The following is a 24,053-nucleotide window of genomic DNA, read 5'->3' as shown; positions in this document are numbered from 1 at the left end:
AAATGGCGGCGATCTGCGATTTTTATTGGGACTGCGCCGTTATGGCGGACACATCGGACACTTTTGACACATTTTTGGCGCCATTCACATTTATACTGCAATCAGTGCTATAAATATGCACTAATTACTGTATAAATGCTTTTTTTTTACTAGAAATGGCGGCGATCTGCGATTTTTATTGGGACTGCGCCGTTATGGCGGACACATCGGACACTTTTGACACATTTTTGGCGCCATTCACATTTATACTGCAATCAGTGCTATAAATATGCACTAATTACTGTATAAATGTGACTGGCAGGGAAGGGTTAACACTAGGGGGTGAGGAAGGGGTTAAATGTGTACCCTAATTAGTGTTCTAACTGTGGGGGAGGGGGGGTGACTGGGGGGGTGACCGATCTATGTCTCTATGTACAAGAGACACAGATCCGTCTCCTCTCTCCCCTGACAGCACCGCTGTCTGCGAGAGCCGGGAATGAGAGATGATCTCATATGTAAACATATGAGATCATCTCTCATTGGCCGCACAGATCGCCTAGGAAACGGCCGCTCCGATTGGCCGTTCACGGCGATCTGTGACTGGCTGTGTCCAAGGGACACGGCCAGTACAGAAGTTCCCCGCCGCGCGCTCGGGAGCGCGCGCGGGGAACGTGTAAAGGAGAGGCCGTAAAAACACGGCCTGTTAGAGATTGGGAGCCGCGCTGAGGCCGTACAAAGTCGTACGGCCGTCAGCAAGTGGTTAATACCACTAAAAAGACTGGAGTACTTGGGTCTGATCATAGACACAGCTCAGGAAAAAGTGATCTTGCCTCAAGCAAAGATCAACTCCATAAGAAAACTTGTACGGAGGGTTAGGTCAAACGGCAATCCCTCCATTCACCTCTGCATGAGGTTACTAGGAACCATGGTGGCTTCATTCGAAGCAGTTCCTTATGCCCAGTTCCATTGAAGACTGTTACGAAACAGTATCCTGTCTGCTTGGGACAAGACAATTTCAGCTGATAAGAAAAATGAATAACATTGATTATCGTGTTACAATGGCATCTAAAAATGGCCGGGATATAATACATCAGATAGTAAATGATCATGTAGTCCTTGAAGTTGATGTGTTGAAAAAATGGGGTATGTGCTAGGATTTGTGCAACTTTGACAAGGGTCACATTTTATTGGCTAAACAACTGGATCAAAAACGAGTGGTCTATGGAAGGAAAACCGGTAACAGGGTCATGGGCAGCCAAGGCTCATGGGGAGGGAAGGGTAGCCAGTGTAGTCCGATCCAATAGAACTACTGTAGCTCAAATTGCTCAAAAAGTTAAGTTTGGTTCCAATAGAAGGTGTTGGAACACAGTGCATCACAGAGGGACCGTTGCTAATGTGTTGCTGAGTTTAGTGAGAGGGCTTTGTGTCCATGACCTAATTCTACTATCAGAAACTGAGCCTATAAGAACTGATGCCTACAGGCCTTATTGACTGTCCCCAATCTTGCTGGTGTTATTGGGCCCCCAACAATAGCCAGCTGAAAAGTCTGGATTAAAGACTGCCCTTACAGTTGCTACCTAGAGACTCTTGCTTATTCTTGGTTGAGAGGTGCTTCTCAGTGATGCTACACCATACCCCAGGTCTAGCCATTCCATTGGAGTACTCTCTAACCCAGTTGTAGTGGTGTTGTTTATATTGCTGTTAACATTTTTTATGCACTATATGTCTATTGGTGAATTTTCTGATTCACATGTTGATTCTTGTTCAGCTGTATATAATCTGATACTACCGTATGTTACTTATGGCATAGCTATCACTCTGTCTAGCAGACTGTGTTTGAATTTACCCGCTGTGTGCTCATTTATGTTCAAACCTCCATTATTTCTAATCCATATCAATATAATGAGTTACTCTTCCACTAACGGGTCTTGTGTCTTTTTTTTCTGGTGGTATCTACACTCATGTCCTTATACATACTTGCAGTGGTTTTCATTCAACCTAATGTGTCAGAGGGACTGAGGTTGTTATTTGAGTTGAGAACAGAGAGGCGCAGAACAGAGAACCCAAAATTACCAAGCGGTTCCTTCAGGGGTAATGGTATCTATAAATGCCCAAAGGAGATTGATTGCCAATCTTTGGTAGAATTAAACTGTAACCCGGGTGCAGTGTGTTTTAATTATCAAACTCTGTGATTCCCATGTCACTACACCATATAGCAAAAATATAATCTATAAATGATACCAACAGACAATTTTATTTAAATAAAAGGCGATAGAATATGCACTCAACCCATTTATATTCATGAAATCATTAGTATAGGGCGGGGCGAAATGTGAGCCCATGGCTGCTTCTCTAAACTGAATTAAATATTGGTCTTTTGAGGGTAAAATTTTTTTTTTTTCCATCAAATAGACCCAAATAGTTTTCAGTTACGGACCACATTCAACAGACGTGTTTTGGCATAGCAGTGTGACTTTAATAAGTATTCACAAATGTATGCAACAAAGGCCTCCTATTTTTAATCTGATTTGTTGAGACGGATTAGGAAGGTGTTTTTTTTCTTCTGCTGGCTACCGTGTTTCCTCGAAAATAAGCCCTACCCCAAAAGTAAGACCTAGTGCAATTATCAAGGCGGACTGCAATATAAGCCCTACCCCGAAACTAAGTCCCATCAAAGTAAAAAAAAAAAAAAACTGTAATCCATTATTGTATACTGTGAAAATGACAATGGTCCCAAAAATTTGTCAAAATTGTCCGAAGTGTCCGCCATAATGTCGCAGTCACAAAAAAAATCACTGATCGCCGCCATTAGTAGTAAAAAAAAAAATAATTAATAAAAATGCAATAAAACTATCCCCTATTTTGTAAACGCTATAAATTTTGGGCAAACCAATCGATAAACGCCTATTGCGATTTTTTTTTTTTTACCAAAAATAGGTAGAAGAATACGTATCGGCCTAAACTCAGGAAAACAATTTTTTTATATATGTTTTTGGGAGATATTTATTATAGCAAAAAGTAAAAAATATTGAATTTTTTTTTTTAAATTGTCGCTCTATTTTTGTTTATAGCGCAAAAAATAAAAACCGCAGAGGTGATCAAATACCACCAAAAGAAAGCTCTATTTGTGGGGAAAAAAGGACGCCAATTTTGTTTGGGAGCCACGTCGCACGACCACGCAATTGTCTGTTAAAGCGACGCAGTGCCGAATCGCAAAACCTGGCCTGGGCATTTAGCTGCCTAAAGGTCCGGGGCTTAAGGGGTTAAACTGACTTCTTACCTGACAGGGGGAGGGGTGGGGAGTGACACAGGAACTTTTTGATTTCTTATTGATGTATTCATGATTGATTTTTAGAACATGGAGAGGGGTAAATGATGCAGCACATGCACTGTGCTATCTATCATGCTTTAAAAGCCACTGTTTTTGTTTTTTAGGGTTACAACCACTTTAATGCCGTAATTAAATAAACCCTACCCCGAAAATAAGCCCTAGTGTGTTTTTTGTAGCAAAAATTAATATAAGACCTGGTCTTATTTTCGGAGAAACACGGTAGTTTGAAAGTGTGCTAGGGACCGACTTTTATATGTTAAGGGTGTTCCTTCTGCCCAAATTCAGCCTATCTTCATTATTTGGTCTTGCTTAGAGATGCAGAACCTCTGGAAACAGCTGATTCATATTGCATATTAGTACCACAGCTTCATATACACAATGTCGCTTTGTTTTTAGATCTCAGACAGTGCCACATTTTAATCTGCAGAACCCCCCCCCCCCCCTAAAGTGTATCTATGGTCAAAATGAATTTTTTTATTTATTATGAAAAAAATCTTGACATTTGTGAAGATCCCCACACATTTACTTGAATTCTGTGAAAAATCTTCACTATGTCCTATGAGTAGGCACTGCTGTGTTTCACATTTCAGATCCGGTGTTCCGTCCGATTCGATTCCAATAGGTTTCCTAATCTGACAGAACACAAAGGCGTCAGCGGACATCTTTTTACACCCAGGCAACTCTTAAATGTCACACTTATTTTACCAGTAAACTGAGCTTACATATACTGAAATACACTATATCAACGTGAGTGAGGGTGTCCAAAAATTTCAATCGGCCTCCTATGACTATCAGTTTGGCGCTGAGCAGTGCGGGGTGTACCAAGATGGCCGTTGTCACTTTCTGACTGCAGCCTTGCTGCTGGTTTTCAAATTTAACATGACAACAGTATTGCAGATTTACAGTACTGTATTCCACTATATAAGCTGACTGTACTGCTACAACAAGTGCGAAATTCCAGAGTTGCCTGGGTGTAACAAGATATCTGCTGCTGCCGTCCTGTTCTGTCAGAATAGGAAACCTATTGGGACACATAGCGGCCATGCTGGAACGCATTGCAAATGCGCAGTAAGGCCCTTTTCACACTAGGCTCCATCTCAGTGGAGTCCGCCAGCTTAGCGGGAGATCTCTCCGCTGAGCCGGCGGATGACAAGTCCCTCTCTGCTCTCCTATGGAGAGATCTGATGAAAACGGACAGCATGTCCATTTTCATCCGATCCGCCATGGACAGATGGCGACGTATCGCCATCCGTCTGTTTTTAGCGGATCAGATCGGATGTCAGTGGACATGTCTCCGCTGACATCCGACGCTCCATAGAGATGTATGGAGCAACCGTTCAGGTCCGCAGACAAAACTCACAGGCGGACCTGAACGGTCTGACTGTGTGAAAGGGGCCTAAGCAATTTTTGCTGGTAAAGTCACTTTTGTTATCAAATCTGACAGGTCGCCTACTCTGACAGAACACCTTCCTTCTGAACTACAGAGGTGCTGGGGGAGACATTTCAGGAGGGGTGTCGGTACAAGAAGCACTGCTTGCACATAGCAAGGAACCATGGGATATATAGTCCTTAGAAACTGGAAGTAAAGAGCAGAGGAGAATACTGGGAATCCAGGAGGTTGTCAGAAAAGAGAGGGCCAACAGACAAGCAAAACTCACAACATGAAAGGAGATTGTTCAAGTAAACTTATTGTGGAATGTCAAAAATAACTATTGTTTGCATTATTATTACAATGCTGATTTTATAAGATGAAAGTCTATGCGGTGGCCATAGATTTCCTTTGAAAGTGAGAAACGTTCTCACCTGGGGCTTGGTTTTCATATTAGTCACAACGTTTCCTTTTTAAAGAAGTGTTACGTAAGTTTTTTTATAGCTTTAGTCAATGCACAGTTTTTTTTTTTCTCCGATAACATATGTTCTTTTTTTTGTAATAAAAAACAGTAACTGGTTCTTTTCAGGTTACTTTTGTGTATAAAGTGTTACCTGTGTAGGTGAAGTGCAGTTTATTATAATAAAGGATCCTATGGATTGCTTCTAAATGCTATATATTGACCACATCAGTAAAGCTTTATCGGTGTTTTAATAAACAAAACAAGTCTATTAATTCATAAGAAAAACAATCTCCGGTAATGTGCAGCATGATTTCCACCTAATATGACAGACTGCGGACATCGGTAGCTGCAAGCCAATACATAATACCCATATGTGATATTAAAGTTTTAGGCAACATCACAAGTTCTCCATATAAAAACTCTGTGTAACATGACAAGCAGGCTGTGGGCTATGTTGTTTATTTGTCCTGGGCTGAAGTCAAAATGGGGACCTGGTCTGTGGCCATTTGTATCAGCTAATTGATGTGGAAATAAATTATTTGCAGGACATAGAGACCAAAGAACAGTGGTTTACCTCCAGCTATAGTGATGATGGATCTGCTGTGTCAGGGGTGCCTGTGGACCAATTTTGGGAACCTCTTTGAAAAGGGGCAACCTAGGTACTTATGTCCCTTTCAGCAATCATTACACTTTAACTCCTACTTCACTTCCAATACACTATGTGAAAGAAAACTATTGTTAGTGTTTTGATGTCAGAACTTTTAAAGAAAAGTTCATTTTTAAAGAGGCTGCATTATGCCAAAGGTCAATATGCACAGGAATAGACCTAAATGTTAAGTCTGAAAGTGACACTGCAAAGAAAAAAAAAAGACTAAAATCAAAATTTGATTAGTAGAAGCAATAGCAACATTTTAAAAGGCAATACCAGATTTTAGTCTATGGTTTTCAAACGATGCCTAAGATCTACGTCTACTATAATATGCGATGGAGCTAATTAAGCTGTGTTGTGTTTTAAAAAAAAAGTTCACTTTTGGTCCCTTAAGCCCTGTACACACGATCGGTTTGTCTGATGAAAACGGACCGATGGACCGTTTTCATCGGACAAACCGATCGTGTGTGGGCCCCATCGGTTTGTTTTCCATCTGTGAAAAAAAAATAGAACACCAATATGTCTCCCTATAGTGAGTTTACCCCCACCAGAATGGTAGAGATGGTCGCCAATCCGCTGCCTGAACTGTCTGATGGTCTTGCCGACACAAAAAGCTTGGCATTGGCAGAGCATTAGATAAATGACACCCCTGGTACCACAGTCGGCATGCACCCGTGAGCGGAGAGTTTCTCCGTTGGGTAGAACGAAGTCTTGGCCCTCTAGCACCCAAGGGCATCGCGGATATCCGCCGCATTTGAAAGTACCGTTGGGTTCCACTTTAGGGGAAGTGTCGGGTGCATAGTGGCTCTGGGTCAGGCGGTCGCGTAAAGAACATGCTTGGCGATAGACCAGTTCAGGATTTTTCTCAGCACGTCGTAGTGTTTTACGTCACTGCGTTGGACACGGTCGGATTTTTGACTGATGGTGTGTAGGCAAGACTGATGAAAGTCGGCTTCATGGGATATCCGTAGAAAAAATCCATCGGATTAGATTCCATCAGATATCCGATCGTGTGTACAGGAGATTACAGTTCCCCCTCTCCCTCATCAAAGCCAACCGGTCTTGATGTTTTACATAACAGAATCTCTTTAAAGCAGAGTTCCACCCAAAAGTGGAACTTCCGCTTAATCCACTCCTCGCCCCCTTACATGCCACATTTGGCATGTCATTTTTTTTGGGGGGGGGAGTGGGGGCTTCAGGAGGAGTGGTACTTCCTGTCCCACTTCCTCTTTCCGCCTTTTGGCAGCCCCTTCCTGTAGGCGATCGCCTGGGACACGTGACAGGTCCCAGGCGATCGCCTGTCCAATCGGATGGCGTAGCGGCGCTCGCGCATGCACAGTGGGTGCCCGACCGTGAAGCCGAAAGCTGTCATGGCCGGGTGCCCACACTCAGAATGAAGTTGCCGGCCGTAGAGGGGGGAGAGGAGCGGAGCCCCGGCCGGTGCATCGCTGGAACGTGGAGCAGTCATCCTATGCCCCTATGGGATAACCCTAGACACAAGAGTCATTGGTGAAGCTGGCACAGGGGTACCCCGCATCCTTCAAAAGTCTCTGGGTATTACGGGCCATTCCGTTACAACTTGGTTCTGAGCATGCATGGATTTTTCTCCGATGGAGTCCCACACAGACGATCGTTTTTTTCTATAGTTTTTTTTTTTATCCATAGGAAAATTTTAAAACACTTTTTGTAGCTGCTGACTTTTAATAAACATTAAAAATGAGTGGAACACCCCTTTAAAGTAGATGCAAGTCCAAAATGGATGACCTTCAATTCTGTAGAGCACTGTGTATCATATACAATTGCTGTGTTGAATAGAATACTTGTTCCTTCCCTTTTTTATTCTGTGTTGAAACTCTGTGCTGCTGATCTTCTGCAGCCTCCTTAGGACTGTTTCACACAGGTGTTCTGTCTGTCCATTTTTCATCCATCCATTTTTGGCAGCAATGCATTTCTATGTGCTAACATATGCTCATCCATTTCTGTTTAGGTCCTTTTTTTTTTTTTTTTTTTAAATGGAAGTCTAAAAGTCTCTTGCATGTTCTGTCTAAACGGACCTGAACCAATGTAAGTAGACGTCTGTTTTTACATCCACCCACTATCAAACAACCATGGCTGATCTCTGCTGTCAGCCAGCAGAAATGAGTCATTGGTTGTTAAGGAGCTGGCACCTGTCAGTGTCCTGCCAGCAGAATGTAAACAAAGGAGCATGCTGGCCACACGCATCATTTAATTGTATTTTTATAGATTGAGTTGCATATATTTCAGGCAAACCGCTAAATTCCCAGTTGAAAGGCACATATCTAAACTGTCTTAAAGTGGACCTAAAGTCTGACACAAGCTAAGCTTAAAGTGGTTGTAAACCACGTACAACCACTTTTACCTACAGGTAAGACTATAATAAGGCTTACCTGTAGGTACTGTGAATTTCTCCTAAACTTGCATAATGCATGGATGAGCGAGTTTAGGGTGGAGGAACTTGACTGGCCTGCACAGAGTCTTGACCTCTACCCGATAGAATACCTTTGGGATCAATTGGAGCAAAAACTGTGAGCCAGGCCTTCTCGTCCACATCAGTGCCTGACCCCACAAATGTGCTTCTGGAAGAATAATCAAACAATCCTATAGACACGCTCCTAAACCTTGTGGACAGCCTTCCCAGAAGAGTTGAAGCTGTTATAGCTGCAAAGGGTGCGCCAACTCAATATTGAACCCTACGTACTAAGACTGGGATGCCATTAAAGTTCATGTGCGTGTAAAAGCAAACAAAAGTTTGCTACTGTTTGAAATGGAATGTAACACTCTTGGCAGACATTAGATATGTATATTTGTTTACCATATATAGTTGCTTTCTTGTAAGAAGTCATCCTCTCCCTTTAGGGAAAGCATGACTGAACTTGTTAACATCATGCTTTGTTTAGCTGGAACTGCAAATGTAATAGGTTTTTGGCAAGGTGCAGGTGAACAGCTTTGAACATTTTCCAAAGCACGCAACACAAAGCAGGCTACAGGATAGTTGTGACATGGGTTTTCATAATACAGAATTATGCAGTGAGTTTCCGAGTCTAAACCAGCAGAAATCTCTTTCAAATCTTGATCTTTCCAGAATAATAGTTATATTTCTTTGAGGATTGGGTCCGCTTTCAGTGACCAGACTAAGTTTAGTTTTACAAAAAAATTAGCTTTGCCTGTAAAAGGTATGTTTTTATGATGGGGAAAAGCTGGAACCGGTTTTACAGGTACCTTTTTAAAGCTGAACTCTGTTCAAACTCCTAAAATGGATGAAATACATATTTGGGAGCTTTTTTACGAAAGATTTTAAAAACCTGTGTATTTGTATTTAGCTGTTTGCCTGGAGTTTGACAATTCCTGCATTTGGATGCATTTTGCATACGCGTTTACACATGTTTTTGATGTGTTTTCAGTGCATTTTGTTTTCCTCTTTTTTTGCATTTTGACACTTAAAAAATCCTTTCTGTTCAGAATGATATGCATTTACACGTGGTTTGATGCATTCTGGGTGAAACAAATGCAGCAGGCTGTACTTCTGTTGGAAGCACTGGAACTGACTGCACTGGTGTGAACTAGGGCCATTGGAATACATATCAAACAATAAGACAAACCTAGTGCTCATAGGCACAGCATAACAGGTCAGGTGAGTATTTAAAAAGTATTGTTTATTGGAAACATTTGATAATCTATCTATACAGTAGAGAAAAATCAATTGCAGTACAAAAATACAGACATGAATATAAATGCCCTCTGGTGTGAAGGGCTATTGCATGTAGCTGTAGGAGATGACACCGGACATGTTTCAGACCCCTAGGTCCTTTCAAACCCTAAAATCCTCAGCAGTTATGCTGTGCCTATGAGCACTAGGTTTGTGTTTTTGTTTATTGGATTGGCCAGACCAGGACACACACACACACACACACACACACACACACACACACACACACACCACACACACACACACACAGTCAATCTTCTATCTTTTAGTACATATCAAATGTGCATGCATTCTGGATGCAGTTTAAAAACACAATGAAGAAGTGGCTGTTTTTGTATTCTGTAAACCAAACAAAATGTTTGATTAAATGTTACATGAGTTAAAAAAACAAAAAGCATTAGAAAGCAAAGGCCTCTATATGAATTACTTTGGCTGAAAATAAAAACAGGAAATTTCAAGTCACATGTGCAAAATTGGCTAGTTATCTCTGAGCAAACTATCTATGTCCTTCATCTGTGCACAATAATGCAGGAAATTCTTGAATCACCTGTTGTGGTTAGATTAATTGCAGTGCAGCTTGTAATGGTGTCTATAGAACAGGCAGACTTGCTGTATTTTTGTGGTACAGTATTTGTAATGTTTTCTGGAATATAACTAAACCCAAGTGTAACCATACTTTTACAATTCTGTTGACAGGTCCCTGTTTCACATTGCTTTCGTCCACCTGGACATCACAAAAAGAAGTTCTGCGCAGTCTGTAGAAAACTTCTGGAAGACAGTTTGGCCTTACGGTGTGAAGGTAAATTTAAATTGGACACACATTTGGTTTAGGCATGGTTGATGCAAATGCAGTGTGGTAATATCTCTTAACAAATCAGATGTCGGTTTAAGCTTTTTTTTTTTTTTTTTTTTTTTTTTTTTTTTTATTGGCTGACATTTCTGTGGGAAAAATATTGTATATTTATGGAAAAAAAATGGTATAGATTGTCTTGGCTGTATTTGCCATATGGGCTTTCCCATATGTCAAACTTCTAGATAAAAAAAAAAAAAGGGTATATATTAACCCCCAGATTCAGAGGCTACATACAAACAAATAAGGTGCATACCTGACAAACAAATGGAAAACATATAACATAATTGCAAACAAACACCAAGTTTCTTGACACATGGGGCTGTACCATGGCTAAATTGCCGTTATCTATAATGTCTGCAATCTATGTTATATACAGTAACCGCTCATGTGTGTAGATCTCTTTTGGAAGCTCGAGCTGGGATTAGCTCAAAATGGTAATGTTGGTTCCCCTAAACCATACTATCTATAGATCTGCACATTCCTCGTCTGATGGAATTGTAGAAGTAATCGGATATTCCCAATGGTGGGTAGATGTATTTAATAACTGCATTCTCCACATTTCATACTCATAATTATGTCTTTCCAATAGAACAGTATCATGAATCCAAGTACATTTTAGACTTTGGAAAGAAGAAGAGGAATTTACCTTCTCAATGTAATTTGGCTACGTACACACGTGGTTAAGATAAATCAATAATGTACTGTTGGTGTGGAGGGGAGACATACAGGACCTGCACAGAGTTATCAACCAGTTAAATAGCAATGACCGTATTATCCACTTTACCTATACTTTTGACAAATCTCTTTCCTAGACCCGTGGATCACCATTGAGAATGGACTACTATCCACCCGTACATTTTGTAAAGAAACTGTGACCAACACTCTATTAAGAGTAGATAGTCATCACCCTGACTGCTTCAAAAATAGAAATCCAGTTGGCCAGTTTCTTTGTGTTAAACAAAATTGCAAAAAAGTAAATATAGCAGGGAGGGAAATTAAACTCTATGGAAGGTTTTGTCAATGCAGATATTCACCCAGATCAAAAAGGCAAAACCTATAGTGGCAAGTTATGGCAGAGCCTCTTTCCATGGAACTAGGGAAGAAGAAATGAGATCAGAGGAACCTGGCCCTGTGAGGTTAATAACTCAATTTGGAGCCCAATGGGATCCGGTTTGTGAGATCCTCCAGAAGCACTGGGGGATTCTAACTAATACCTCTGGTTTGGAAAGTATAGTTGGCGCTGTAAGAATTGCTAAACTAAAGCTAAGGTGGGACTTTAACCACTTCCCGCCCGGCCTATAGCCGATTTACGTCCGGGAAGTGGTTGTGAAATCCTGACAGGACGTTCACGAACGTCCTGCAGGATTTCATGCCGCGCGCGCCCGTTGGGGCGCGCAGCGCGGCGATCGGTGATGCGGGGTGTCAGTCTGACACCCTGCATCTTCGATCTCGGTAAAGAACCTCCGGCGGAGACTCTTTACCAAGTAATCAGCCGTGTCCAATCACGGCTGATCACGATGTAAACAGGAAGAGCCGTCGATGGCTCTTCCTCACTCGCGTCTGACAGACGCGAGTATAGGAGAGCCGATCGGCGGCTCTCCTGACAGGGGGGTTCGCGCTGATTGTTTATCAGCGCAGCCCCCCCTCGGATCGCCACACTGGACCACCAGGGAAGCCCACCCTGGACCACCAGGGTGGGCCAAAAAAAAAAAAAAAGCCTGAAAAAAAAAAAAGTAAAAAAATAAATAAATAAAGCATTAAAAAAAAAAAGATGCCAATCAGTGCCCACAAATGGGCACTGACTGGCAACCTGGGTAAATCACCTGTGCTGCCCCACAGTGTCCATCAGTGCCACCCCAGTGTCCAGTGCCACCCCACAGTGCCCATCCATGCCCAGTGCCCACCTATTAGTGCCCATCTGTGCCACCCATAAGTATCCATCAGTGCCGCCCATGAGTGCCCATCTGTGCCGCCTATGAGTGCCCAGTGCCGCCTATGTGTGCCCATCAGTGCCGCCTATGTGTGCCCATCAGTGCCGCCTATGTGCCCATCAGTGCCGCCTATGAGTGCCCAACAGTGCCGCCTATGTGTGCCCATCAGTGCCGCCTATGAGTGCCCATCAGTGCTGCATACCAGCGCCGCCAATCAGTGCCACCTCATCTGTGCCCATCAGTACTACCTCATCGATGTCCATCGGTGCCATCTCATCGGTGCCCATCAGTGCCACCATATCAGTGCCTGTAATTGAAAGAGAAAAACGTATTTACAAAAAAATTAACAGAAAAAAATAAAAACATAATTTTTTTTTCAAAATTTTCAGTCTTTTTTTAGTTGTTGAGCAATAAAAAAAAATCGCAGAGGTGATCAAATACCACCAAAATTGGCAATTGGCATTCAAAGTGCGACAGTGCTGAAAGCTGAAAGTTGGCTTGGGCGGGAAGGTGCGTAAGTGCTTGGTATGGAAGTGGTTAAATGAGGCAATACCTGGTATATACCTCCATCCCCGATAATTTAAATGAGGAATACTACATTTTGGGACTTTAAGATGAAGCACACTGCTGAACTCGATGGATCAATTAAAGTAAACAAATGTATTCGTTACAGAAAGGGCATGACAAATGCCAATAAGGGATAAGTAGGTAAAATAGTAATGCATTTACAAAAATAAAAGTCTAAAGAGTGCATGGTAGTACCTAATAGTTAAAAGCATACATGGTAATGCATAGCAATCATAGTTTACACTGAATATGTTATAGACAATACATAATTGTGAAAATATCTCATAATGATAAAACATGACATTGAACCAGGCGTGTGAAAACCAAAACTGTACTGGTAGCACATAAATAAACGATGATGATAGTTGATCCATAGAAATAATTTGCAAGGTAAAAGATAGGCCTATACTGTGACATATCATTGTGAAGAAGCTCTACGCGTTTCGTGGTTTGTACCACTCGTCAGGAGCAGATATACAGTATGGGGATATCTATGATGGAAAGAGATTGCCAGAATGATTAAATATTTATGGAAAAACTATAAAGCATATATAATGCATAATAGAAAGAGGGGGAGCAAACAAGGTCCCAAACACTCTCACCTATTGGTAGCATAGTAATATGATGATAGGATGGTATCTATGGTAGGGGGCGGCTATGAAAGGCATCTTTTCTGGGAGCTGAGATGGTAAATCTCAGCGGTCCAATGGCAGCACCAGCAGAGAGTAAATAAAGGGTAAATTGATCAGTCATCATCTGGGATGTATCTAATAGTATATGCCTCTCTTTGATAGAAAACTGGATGATGAAGAGTTAATTAAACTCAACAGTTCCAAAACAGAACTTCTTCTGTTTCACGCCGGTCGTAAGACTCAACTGGCAACAACCTGGACACCCCCGCCCATTCTGGGCCAAATCATCACCCCTAGCTCCAAAGTCAAAAGTCTCAGGGTCATCTTCGACACCTACATGACAATGGATGCACAAATAGGGTCAGTAGTCAGCGGATCCCACCATCTGCTGCGCCTACTACGCAGACTTATTCCATTTATTCCTAAAGAAGACGTAGCAGTCGTGGTGGGAACAATTGTGAACTCCAGACTGGACTATGCAAATGCCCTTTACCTAGGACTCCCAAAGTACCAAATCTCTCGTCTGCAAGTCGTACAAAATATGGCCGCCAGACTGGTGACTGGGGAATCAATCTCACCTTCGTTGAGAACCCTTCACTGGTTGCCAGTAAAAGACAGAATTGCTTTTAAAGCACTCTGCCTGACGCATAAGTGCATCCATGGGAAGGCTCCGCAATATCTATGCGAAAAGATAAAAGCTCACAACTCCAATCGCGTTTTGCGATCCACCAACCAAAATCTGCTCCAGATACCCAAAGCCAAATTCAAGTCCAAAGGAGAAAAAAGATTTGCGCTCCAGGGTCCCAGACTATGGAATGCTTTACCAACCAGCATTCGGTTGGAGGAAAACCACCTGACCTTCAGAAGAAAGATCAAAACTCATCTCTTTTGATATCAAGAGAGACAGGAACAACAAGCGCCCAGAGGCGATTTTAGTTCGCATGTGCCGCGCTATATAAGTTTTTCATTCATTCATTCATTCATTCTATAAACCATTACCAGAGGTATCTGTGGAGATGAGTAGATAAATTAAGTTGATAACATAGCTTGTGTATTGGAAAAGAATTCCATGTGTAAAAGTAAAGAAGGTGCATTGAATGGAAAGCATGAGAAAACAAAACAAGAAAGACGTGTCAGGGTAGAGGTGTAAGAATGTGGATGGTGGAGTAAAGGTGAATAAAAATACCTGCTGAGGTAGAAGGGAATAATCCAGATACGTGTGATCGTGTCATGAGAAGGAAAAAATCCTGAAGTGTCAGAGCGGTGCAGCTGGAGATTAAATAGTAGCCGCGGACCAATAGTGACCGTCAAGGCCACGCAGCGTCATCACAGAGGAAGGGCGCTGTCCCTAAAATGGTGGCCCACCGGGCAAGAAATTTGGGTGATATGTTAATACACACAGAATTTCCAAAAGAATCTAAAATGACCTGGAAGTAAGGGGATGTTTCTGTGCAGCCGATGTCAATACCCATACATTGACCGAGCGGGCACGTTTTAGGGATGCACTAGATGAGAAGATAATAAAAAAATCAATAGATGGTGCTGCGCTCCAAATAAAATAAAGTGCTTTAGTAGTTCATATACAGTGCTACGTGTACAAGATCATAAACACAAAAAATTAAGAAATATCAAATTCATATACTACAAATTATCGTGACGATACGCGTCGGAATAGACAGGCACCGGAAGTGACGATAGACTGCGAGATCGCTGCTCGTTCGTGTTTTACCCTGTTTTAACTGCTTTATGCGAGTACCTTATTTCCTGATTCACCTGAGAGAATCCCCACTGCTAATAATCCATATACACTATAATCACCAGCACCTTTTTTGAAGATATATATCATTGTTATCTTTATGGCACTTGCACTTTATTTTGTTTAGATTTATATTGTCTTTGGATACCGTACTATATTGGATTATTTTTACTTATTGCACATGAAATATCCACTTATTTTTTGATTATTCATCACTGTGGATCTGTTATGCATTGTTTTTTAGTGTGTGAATTTAATTAATATTTCTTAATACATTTTTAGTGTTTATGATCTTGTACACGTATGAACTACTAAAGCACTTTATTTTATTTGGAGCGCAGAACCATATATTAATTTTTTATTATATTCCCTGTTGGGTGTTTTTTGACCCAGTTGGTGTTTGCTGCAACCAAGCGCTACATATATTTTTTCAGCTCAGGCAGCGCGGTAATGTCTATTGTATCTAACTGGATGAGAAGAGCTTTCAAATAAAGGACTTTATTAACTGCTCTACCTCTAGAGTTAATTATATGCTGTCTTGTCTTTGCAAAAAGTTCTGCATTGGTAAGACCAAGCGTCCCCTTAGAATTTGTAATTTGTATTGGGGAACACATGCGAGAAACCAAAGAAAAGAATCCTGAGTCATGGAGGAAAGCTAGACAGTATGAAAGTAAAAGGAATTTATGTGCTCAAGTTTCCCACAAGAAGAGGTGATTTCAATCTGGTGTTACTACAAAAAGTGAAATGGTGGATATGCAGATGTAAATCTTTGTCCCCAGCTGGTTTAAATACCGAGCTAAACCTTCAGGTATTTTAGGTAAAAAAAAAAAATCCCTTTTTAGTATGAGCTCTTGCCCTTTTAAGTAGAGATAGAATGGGTTTATTGTATCCCCGTTTCTATCCCTTTGCTTCTGGTTATTGTGTTTTGTTTTAGACTGTCTTCTATGTGAGTCTTTGTCGAGTTATTGTCTCTTTTCCTCCCCCCTCTTTACTTTTCACCTATTGTTTTTTATATTTTAGTTTATATGTGCTTGATAGCCCACATTACCCTTAGCCGTATCTCCTGAAAAATATCCCGATACCTGAAACAACAAAATCCTGCATAGCCATCCAAAGTTGATGGAATTTATGCAGTATTGTTACCATTATTACTGGTGTCCTGATAATATTGAATTAATAAATCCAGGGAGTCAATATGGTACATAGGGAATAATAAACAAATGTTTTTGTCCGTTTAAGATTTTTGCTAGGAGCAGGAAATACCCAAGCTGGAAACACTGTAAAAAAGGGATGGTCGGGGAACCACCCGATGTCCAGACAAAGCTACAATACTCTTTAACAAAGCACGTTTGTCATGAGCTTCATGTGAAACCACCGGCTGTATTCCCCAAATGTGCTTGAGTGGAAGCGAGAATTGAAGCCAGACCAAGAGCAGCAGAATATCCGGGCAAGAACCGGAGCTTCCATCAGTACAGCTGTAGCCACAAGTTTTGAGAATGATACACATTTTCCCAAAGTCTGTTGCCTCAGTTTTTATGATTGTAATTTGCCTATACTTCAGAATGTTATGAAGAGTGATCAGATAAATTGCAATTAATTGCAAAGTCCCTCTTTACCATGAAAATGAACTTAATCCCCAAAAAAACATTTCCACTGTGTTTGTGAAGAAGGCTTTGGGGTGCCAGGACTATCTCCTACAATTGATTCAGCTGCAGGATCGGGCCACCAGTGCAGAGCTTGGTCAGGAATGGGAGCTGGCAGGTATGAGTGCATCTACACGCACAGTGATGCAAAAACACTTGGAGGATGACCCGGTGTCGAGAAGGGCAGCAAAGAAGCCACTTCACTCCAGGAAAAACATCAGGGACAGACTGATATTCTGTAAAAGGTACAGAGTTTGAACTGCTGAGGACTGGGGTAAAGACATTTTCTCTGATGAATCCCCTTTCCTGGTGTTTGCATCCGAAAAAAAATTGTTGTCAGTAGAAGAAAAGGTGAGTGCTACCATCAGTCCCGTGTCATGCCAACAGTAAAGCATCCTGAGATCATTCATGTGTGGGGCTGTTTCTCAGCCAAGAGAGTGGGCTCACTCACATTTTTGCCTTCAAACACAGCCATGACTAAAGAGTGGTACAAAAAACATACTCCCAACCATCTAAGAACAGTTTGGTGACAAACAATGCCTTTTTTAGCATTGTGGAGCACCTTGCCATAAGGAAAAAGTGATAACGAAGTGGCTTGGGTAACAAAACATTGAAATTGTGGATCCATGGCCAGGAAACTCCCCAGACCTTAATCCCGTTGAGAACTCGTGGACAATCCTCAAGAGGTGGGAGGAAAAAAACAAAGTCTGACAAACTCCAAGCATTGATTATGCAAGAATGGGCTGCCATCAGTCAGGACATTGCCCAGAAGTTGATAGAATGCCAAGGGGAATTGCAGAGGTCTTGGAAAAGAAGGGATCAACCCTGTAAATATTGACTTCTTGCATAAACTTAAAGATGTAAACCGGATTCATGACATTTGAGATGGACATGTATATCTGCAGTGTTTTTTTTTTTTATCTCTCTTCAAAGCACAAAGTCCTGTGGCTTTCTCCTGCTCCATTCCTCTGTTATTAGCATGATAATTTCTGACAAGTTCTCTGTCACAGGAGATAAAACCAGGCTGAAATTTGTGTCGGAAGGTTGCTATAAATAGATTAGCAGACAGCTAAACTATTCAAAGAACAGCTCTGAGAGTCTCTGCCTATGTGGAGTGAGGTTGTGTGCCTTTCCTCCAATCGGCTGTCTTGGCTGTGTGCACAGACTTCACTTCCAGTGCTGAACAGGAGGAAAAAATCTCTAACACGATCTGAAAATATAAAGCTGAAGACAGCAGATATACATGCAAAACTTATGTAAGAAGATTTGTTTCCTCTGTGTATCATCTGAGGCTGTTCACTTTACTGGATATATGTGAGGGTTTACATTCACTTTAATGCAATTGTCAGTAAAAGCCTTTGACACTTATGAAATGCTTGTAATTATTTTCAGTATACCATAGTAACATCTGACAAAAAGATCTAAAAACACTGAAGCAGCAGACTTTGTGAAAATGTTATATGTTTCATTCTCAAAACCTTTGGTCACGGTTGTACAGCCAAAGTAGACAAGCCATCAGAGGAACAGCGTTGTCCTGAACTGCCCGCAAGTGCTGGTAACATATGCACATTCACACTGCCACTGTGTATGGTGACTGATGCCCCTTACCTACAGCATTAACAGTGGCTGTGAGAAAGGAACCTAAGCAGAGCTTGAAAAACCTTCGACTTGGACTGATGGGAGCTACCTGTTTCTGCTACCTACACTGTATGCTGCCACACTACATGCTGCTGCTCCCTTGGTTTTTTTGGCTGGCTTCCGCAGGCTGCTCATGTGTTATAACAGGGTTCGACAAACCCGGGCGCCAGGTCGCAAATACGACTAGAATTGGCGACCCTTAGGCGGCACAGCTGGGGTATCCTGTCTCTCAGGTCGGTAATTGAGGCCGCGGCTTTTCGGCCTTCTCTGCAGTCCTATGTTTCTCTGACGCCCTCTTGTGGTTGCCGTTGGTATGACAAGACAACCAGCAATGCAAATTGAGCTTTCCCTGCCTGTTTTTTCACTGCCCGTCCACCTCCTTCCCTTTACTTAAAACCCCCAAACATTATATATATTTTTTATTCCAACACCCTAGAGAATAAAATGGCGGTCGTTGCAATACTTTGTCACACCGTATTTGCGCAGCGGTCTTGCAAGCGCACTTTTTTGGGAAAAAATACTTTTTTTAATGAAAAAATAAGACAACAGTAAAGTAAGGCCATTTTTTTTTTTTATATTGTGAAAGATAATGTTTATATTGTGAAAGATAATGTGAAAGATAATACCCAACATGTCACGCTTCAAAATTGCATCCGCTCGTGAAATGGCGACAAACTTTTACCCTTTAAAATCTCCATAGGTGACGTTTAAAAAAACTCTACAGGTTGCATGTTTTGAGTTAGAGGAGGTCTAAAGGGCTAAAATTTCTCTCGCTCTACCAATCGCGGTGATAGCTCACATGTGTGGTTTGAACACTGCTTTCATATGCGGGCGCTACTCACGTATGCGTTTGCTTATTCACGCGAGCTTGGCAGGATGGGGCGCGTTCCTGGCTTCTAATTTTTTTAGCTAGATTCCAAGCAAATTTGTCAAGCCCTGTGTTATAACCAATTGCCCGAACTACCTTGTTTAAGCAAATATAATATGTGAATTATGTAGCTGTTGAATACATCTACTTAATACTTTGAGCAGCAGTGAAGAAAGAATCTATTAGGGGCTGTAAGCCTCGAGGGTTCAAGACGTACTACAGTATGTGTTTGCTGCTCCACTATATACTGCTACTCACTTGCCTTTTCATGCTTGCTGACTGTCTGTATGCTATAAAAAACTGCTCAAACAATCTGCTTTAGTTCTCCTGCATTTAGAGACATAGCTACCGGTACATCTGCACATCTTAATTGACTGTACTTGGATTCATGACACTGTTCTATTGGAAAGACATAATTCTGGATATGAAATGTGGAGAATGCAGTAATTAAATACATTTACCCACCATTGGGAATATCCAATTACTGCTACAATTCCAATGGATAAGGAATGTGCAGATTGGAGACAGTATAGATGGCAGCGATTTTTGCTCTGTGTGTCGAGAGACTTGGCGTCAGGATGTTTGTATGTAATTGTGTTATATGTTTTCCATATATACTCTTTTTTAATCTAAAAGTTTATTTTTATACATTAATAAAATGAATACATATATTCTTGATAAACCCAACCACAAAAACTTTTCTTCATTGAAATAACTACTGTGTCAGGCTAGGTTCACACTGCTGCGAATTCAAAATCGCGCTATTTCACGGCTGAGATTTTGCCGCCACTCGCAACCACGATTTCAGGGAATGACAGTCTATAGAGCTGAATTGGCATCGCACCCGGATCAAACTCGCACAGGACCCTTTTTTTCCCTGCACCTTAGATTCGCACTGCACTGATGTGAACGGCAGTAATGGAAAACAATGTTATTTTAATGACTTGCGAATTTGAGCGATCGCAGCAGTGTGAACCCAGCCTTACTCTTGTTTCTTGATACAAGGGCTTTTGTTTTTAGAATTTGGTGCCATTGGTAACAGGTTAGGAGGTACAACACTACATATACAATATATGTAATTTATTTTAGACAATATTTTTCCCCCTTTTTGCTGTTTCTATTGGACTTACTGTATATGCCAAAATCTAGCAGCAGAGCTGAGGGGAGAGGCATTGTGAGCTTTCCTGGTTTCTGTTTGCCATCTGTACAGTTACTGAAAGTGTAACTCCACTTTAATGAGAAAAAATATAGCAAAAAAGAGGGCTTTGGATTTCATCTTAAACAGCAGCACAATGGTCACTTCTCATTAAATGTGACATCACCTCCCAGCCCAGCATTATCTGAATGGCACCCATAATGAGTGGCCAATCTCCTGTGTTCACAATGCATCAGGTCAGCGCTCAGCAAGTGACCCAGAAACCTAGTGGGGGATCACTGGAGTAGCAATGTCTACTACAGTGATTTCCAGATTTCAGTGGTATTGGTCACTGGTACATTGGTCAAAACTGGATCAGTATAACTAGGTATAACATGCTGGTAACAAAAAGAAGAAAAAGAAAGGCGCACCAGCCTAGTGTATTACCGTTGACAATTTAATAAATAGATAAGATAAAATATAACTACTCACAAACGAAATGGTATAAAAGGCTTGTCAACAATGATATGATGATGAATACCCCTCGAGCCACACTCCTGGATAGGGGGGAAAAAGGTGTGTCACTGCCGGCTGATGCGTTTCAAGGCAACAGAGGCCTCTTCATCAGAGCTCAGCAGTCGACTGGCCTGGAAGAGGCCTCTGTTGCCTTGAAATGCGTCAGCCAGCAGTGACACACCTCTTTCCCCCCTATCCGGGAGTGTGGCTCGAGGGGTATTCATCATCATATCGTTGTTGACAAGCCTTTTATACCATTTTGTTTGTGAGTAGTTATATTTTATCTTATCTATTTATTAAATTGTCAACGGTAATACACTAGGCTGGTGCGCCTTTCTTTTTCTTTTTGTTCTCTGCTAGGATGTTCCCCATCCCTGAAGGGCAGCAAGGCCACTGTTACCAGTTTTGAAATTTTTGGAAATTCCCATGCGGAATATTGACTAACTGTCGGACAATCCACCCGTGCGCAGGAGCTTGTGTTTTTTGTCTATAACATGCTGGTGCCTGGGATTCATCTTTAAAGCGGATGTCCGCTGAAAAAAAATACTACAGCTGCTGACTTTTAATATCGGCACTCTTACCTGTCCTGGAGTCCAGCGCCGTCTACAGCAGAGGACGAGCGATCGCTTGTCACTCTGCTGCCCCCCCACCATCCTCGGTGAGGGAACTAGGAAGTGAAGCACTCTGGCTTCACCACCCGGTTCCCTATGGCGCATGCGCGAGTCGCGCTGCGCCTGCTGACTGGCTCCTGCTGTGCTCTGGGAGCCGAGTGTTCCCAGAACACAACGGGGGGGGGGGGGGGGTGACATCCTGCCCGCAGTCTTCCCACAGACTGTGGCTGGAGGTGGGTGCAAATACCTGTCTTTAGACAGGTATCTGCACCCCCCTCCCCCTGAAAGGTGTCAAATGTGACACCGGAGGAGGGGAGGGTTCCGATCAGCGGGAATTCCACTTTAGGGTGGAGCTCCGCTTTAAGTCCACTTTCACACTGAGTCACTTTACAGGCACTTTAGCTTGCAAGGCGTCTGTAAAGCGCCTCTCCTGTCACTCCAGTGTGAAAACCTGAGGGCTTTAACACTGGAGTGGTGCCCTTGCGGGACGTTAATAAAAAGTCCTGCAAACAGCATCCTTGAGGCGCATTAAGAGTCGTGTACCGTATACACCGCTCCTAAAGCACCCCTGCCCATTGAATCAAACTTTGTGCGACTTGGGACTACAAAGTCGCATGACAAGTCTTACTCCATGATTTACAATGAGTACCATTCATATCTTGGTGACTTCAAGGCGCAATGACTTCAAAGTTGTCCCTGCACTACTTTGGTCTGACTTTGATGCAAGTTAAGGTCCATAGTCTCCCTGAAAACTTGCATCAAAATTGCTCGACTTTGAAGTTGCGGTAGTGTGAAAGGGGCCTAAAGATAGTAACCAGTTTAAAAGGGAAGGGAGGCAAGGGCAATAAGAAGGAAGGAGGGATCAAGAGGGGAGGGTGGAGGAGGAGGGAACCAAGGGGTCACCCTCCAGGGATCAGTCATCGCCAGATATTCCCAGACAAAGATGCAACTAACAGATGGCTTGACCAACTGGCTCAGTTTTGGCCACAGACTGCAAATAACCATCTGTGCAGGTGAAATATCTCCAGGGCCTCCAATGCTACCTGAAAACGTCCTCCGTATTGTTCAGGGTGGCAGTTAGTGCCTCCATTTGTAAGATATCATTAACTTTAGCATACCACAGGACCTTAGTTGGGGGTTGTGTCTGCCTCCAAAGTGAAGGGATGCAGGCTTCAGCTGCATTCACCAGGTGTATAGTGAGTGATTTTTTTTTTTTTTTTTTGTATTTCCGGGAAGGGTTTCCCCGTCAGGTGCAGGAGGCATAAAATATCTGGAGTTTAGGTTACACCCTCAGGGAGAGAAATGTGACCCTTTAGGACAAGCACCTGATTTCACTCCTCATGCCTGAAAAAAGGAAAAGTAAGAGAGACCAAGTACAGAAGACTGGGATGTCTGGAAAGAAAGTGAAGGTACTCTTAAGGAATAGTGAGCCGTAATGGCTTCTAGTTACTTTGTTCTTTTATAGTGCAGTAAAAGGAAATAAGTAAAATAATCCATCTGTCACCATAATCTAGTGTTGTTGCAAACCGTAACACATTTTTCTACATGTTGGATATACCATGCTACTGTCTCCATAGACCGCACCTAGGTTCACTATGCTTAGGAGATTTCGCCATTAGGCCTCATGCACACTGGACGTTATAATTACATTAAACGCCAGTAGGTTTGCAGTGAGTTTTTCAACGTTTTTGCAATAGCGTTTTTTAGCTTTTTTTTTTTTTATGGATCAAAAACGTTAATCGTGGGTGAGCCGCGTTTTTGAGTGCTTATCTGCGTTTTTTGACGTTAGATCTTTTTTACAGCTGAAAACGACTGAAAATCTCCCCTCGGAAACCCACTATTTTTTGGGGATTTTTCCAGCCAAAAAACGCCCCAGCCAAAAACAGTTGATGAAAGCCTATGTGTGCATATGGACACATAGGATAACATGCTGGAGAGTTTGTAGAAAAACTCTGAAGCCAAAAACAGCAGCTGTAAAAACATCCAAAAACGTCCAGTGTGAATGAGGCCTTACTATTAAAAGTGTGGAAGCTGGAAGAGTACAGTGAGAGAGATGATCAGCTAAAAATTGTAAATTTATATTTAACATTTTATTTATTTTTTATGTTATTTAAAAAAAAGTTTCATAATAATTCCTGTTCTGAGTGTTTCCAAATTAACAATAGAGCATTTCCACTAACTAAAGTTATTAGCTGCACAGATTGAAACATATAAGCTTTGTACAGGATAAATAGAATATTCTGGATATTGATAATGCATTCTTTTTTTTTTCTTGACTTACTCGGTGTTATCCAATAGCAGAGTAATGTCCATAAATTACTGCTTCCTCTGCCCTAATGATTTCTGTGCAATGTGATGCTTGTTGTAGTGCTAATATTACTCATG

General features: G+C 41.8%; 1 protein-coding gene across 2 annotated transcripts in view; it reads left to right on the top strand.

Annotated features, from left to right (window-relative positions):
* DGKQ (diacylglycerol kinase theta) overlaps positions 1-24,053 on the top strand; it is a 224,149-nt gene that overhangs the window by 71,991 nt on the left and 128,105 nt on the right. For both annotated transcript variants that reach the window (XM_040361947.1, XM_040361938.1), the window contains exon 3: positions 10,215-10,317. In XM_040361947.1, coding sequence (XP_040217881.1) covers positions 10,215-10,317 — 103 coding nt within the window. The remainder of the gene's footprint in view (positions 1-10,214; positions 10,318-24,053) is intronic.

Source organism: Rana temporaria, chromosome 1 (genome assembly GCF_905171775.1).
Source record: "Rana temporaria chromosome 1, aRanTem1.1, whole genome shotgun sequence".
Lineage (NCBI taxonomy): Eukaryota > Metazoa > Chordata > Amphibia > Anura > Ranidae > Rana > Rana temporaria.
Note: the sequence above shows the minus strand (reverse complement) of the source record. Positions and strands in the feature narration are given on the sequence as shown.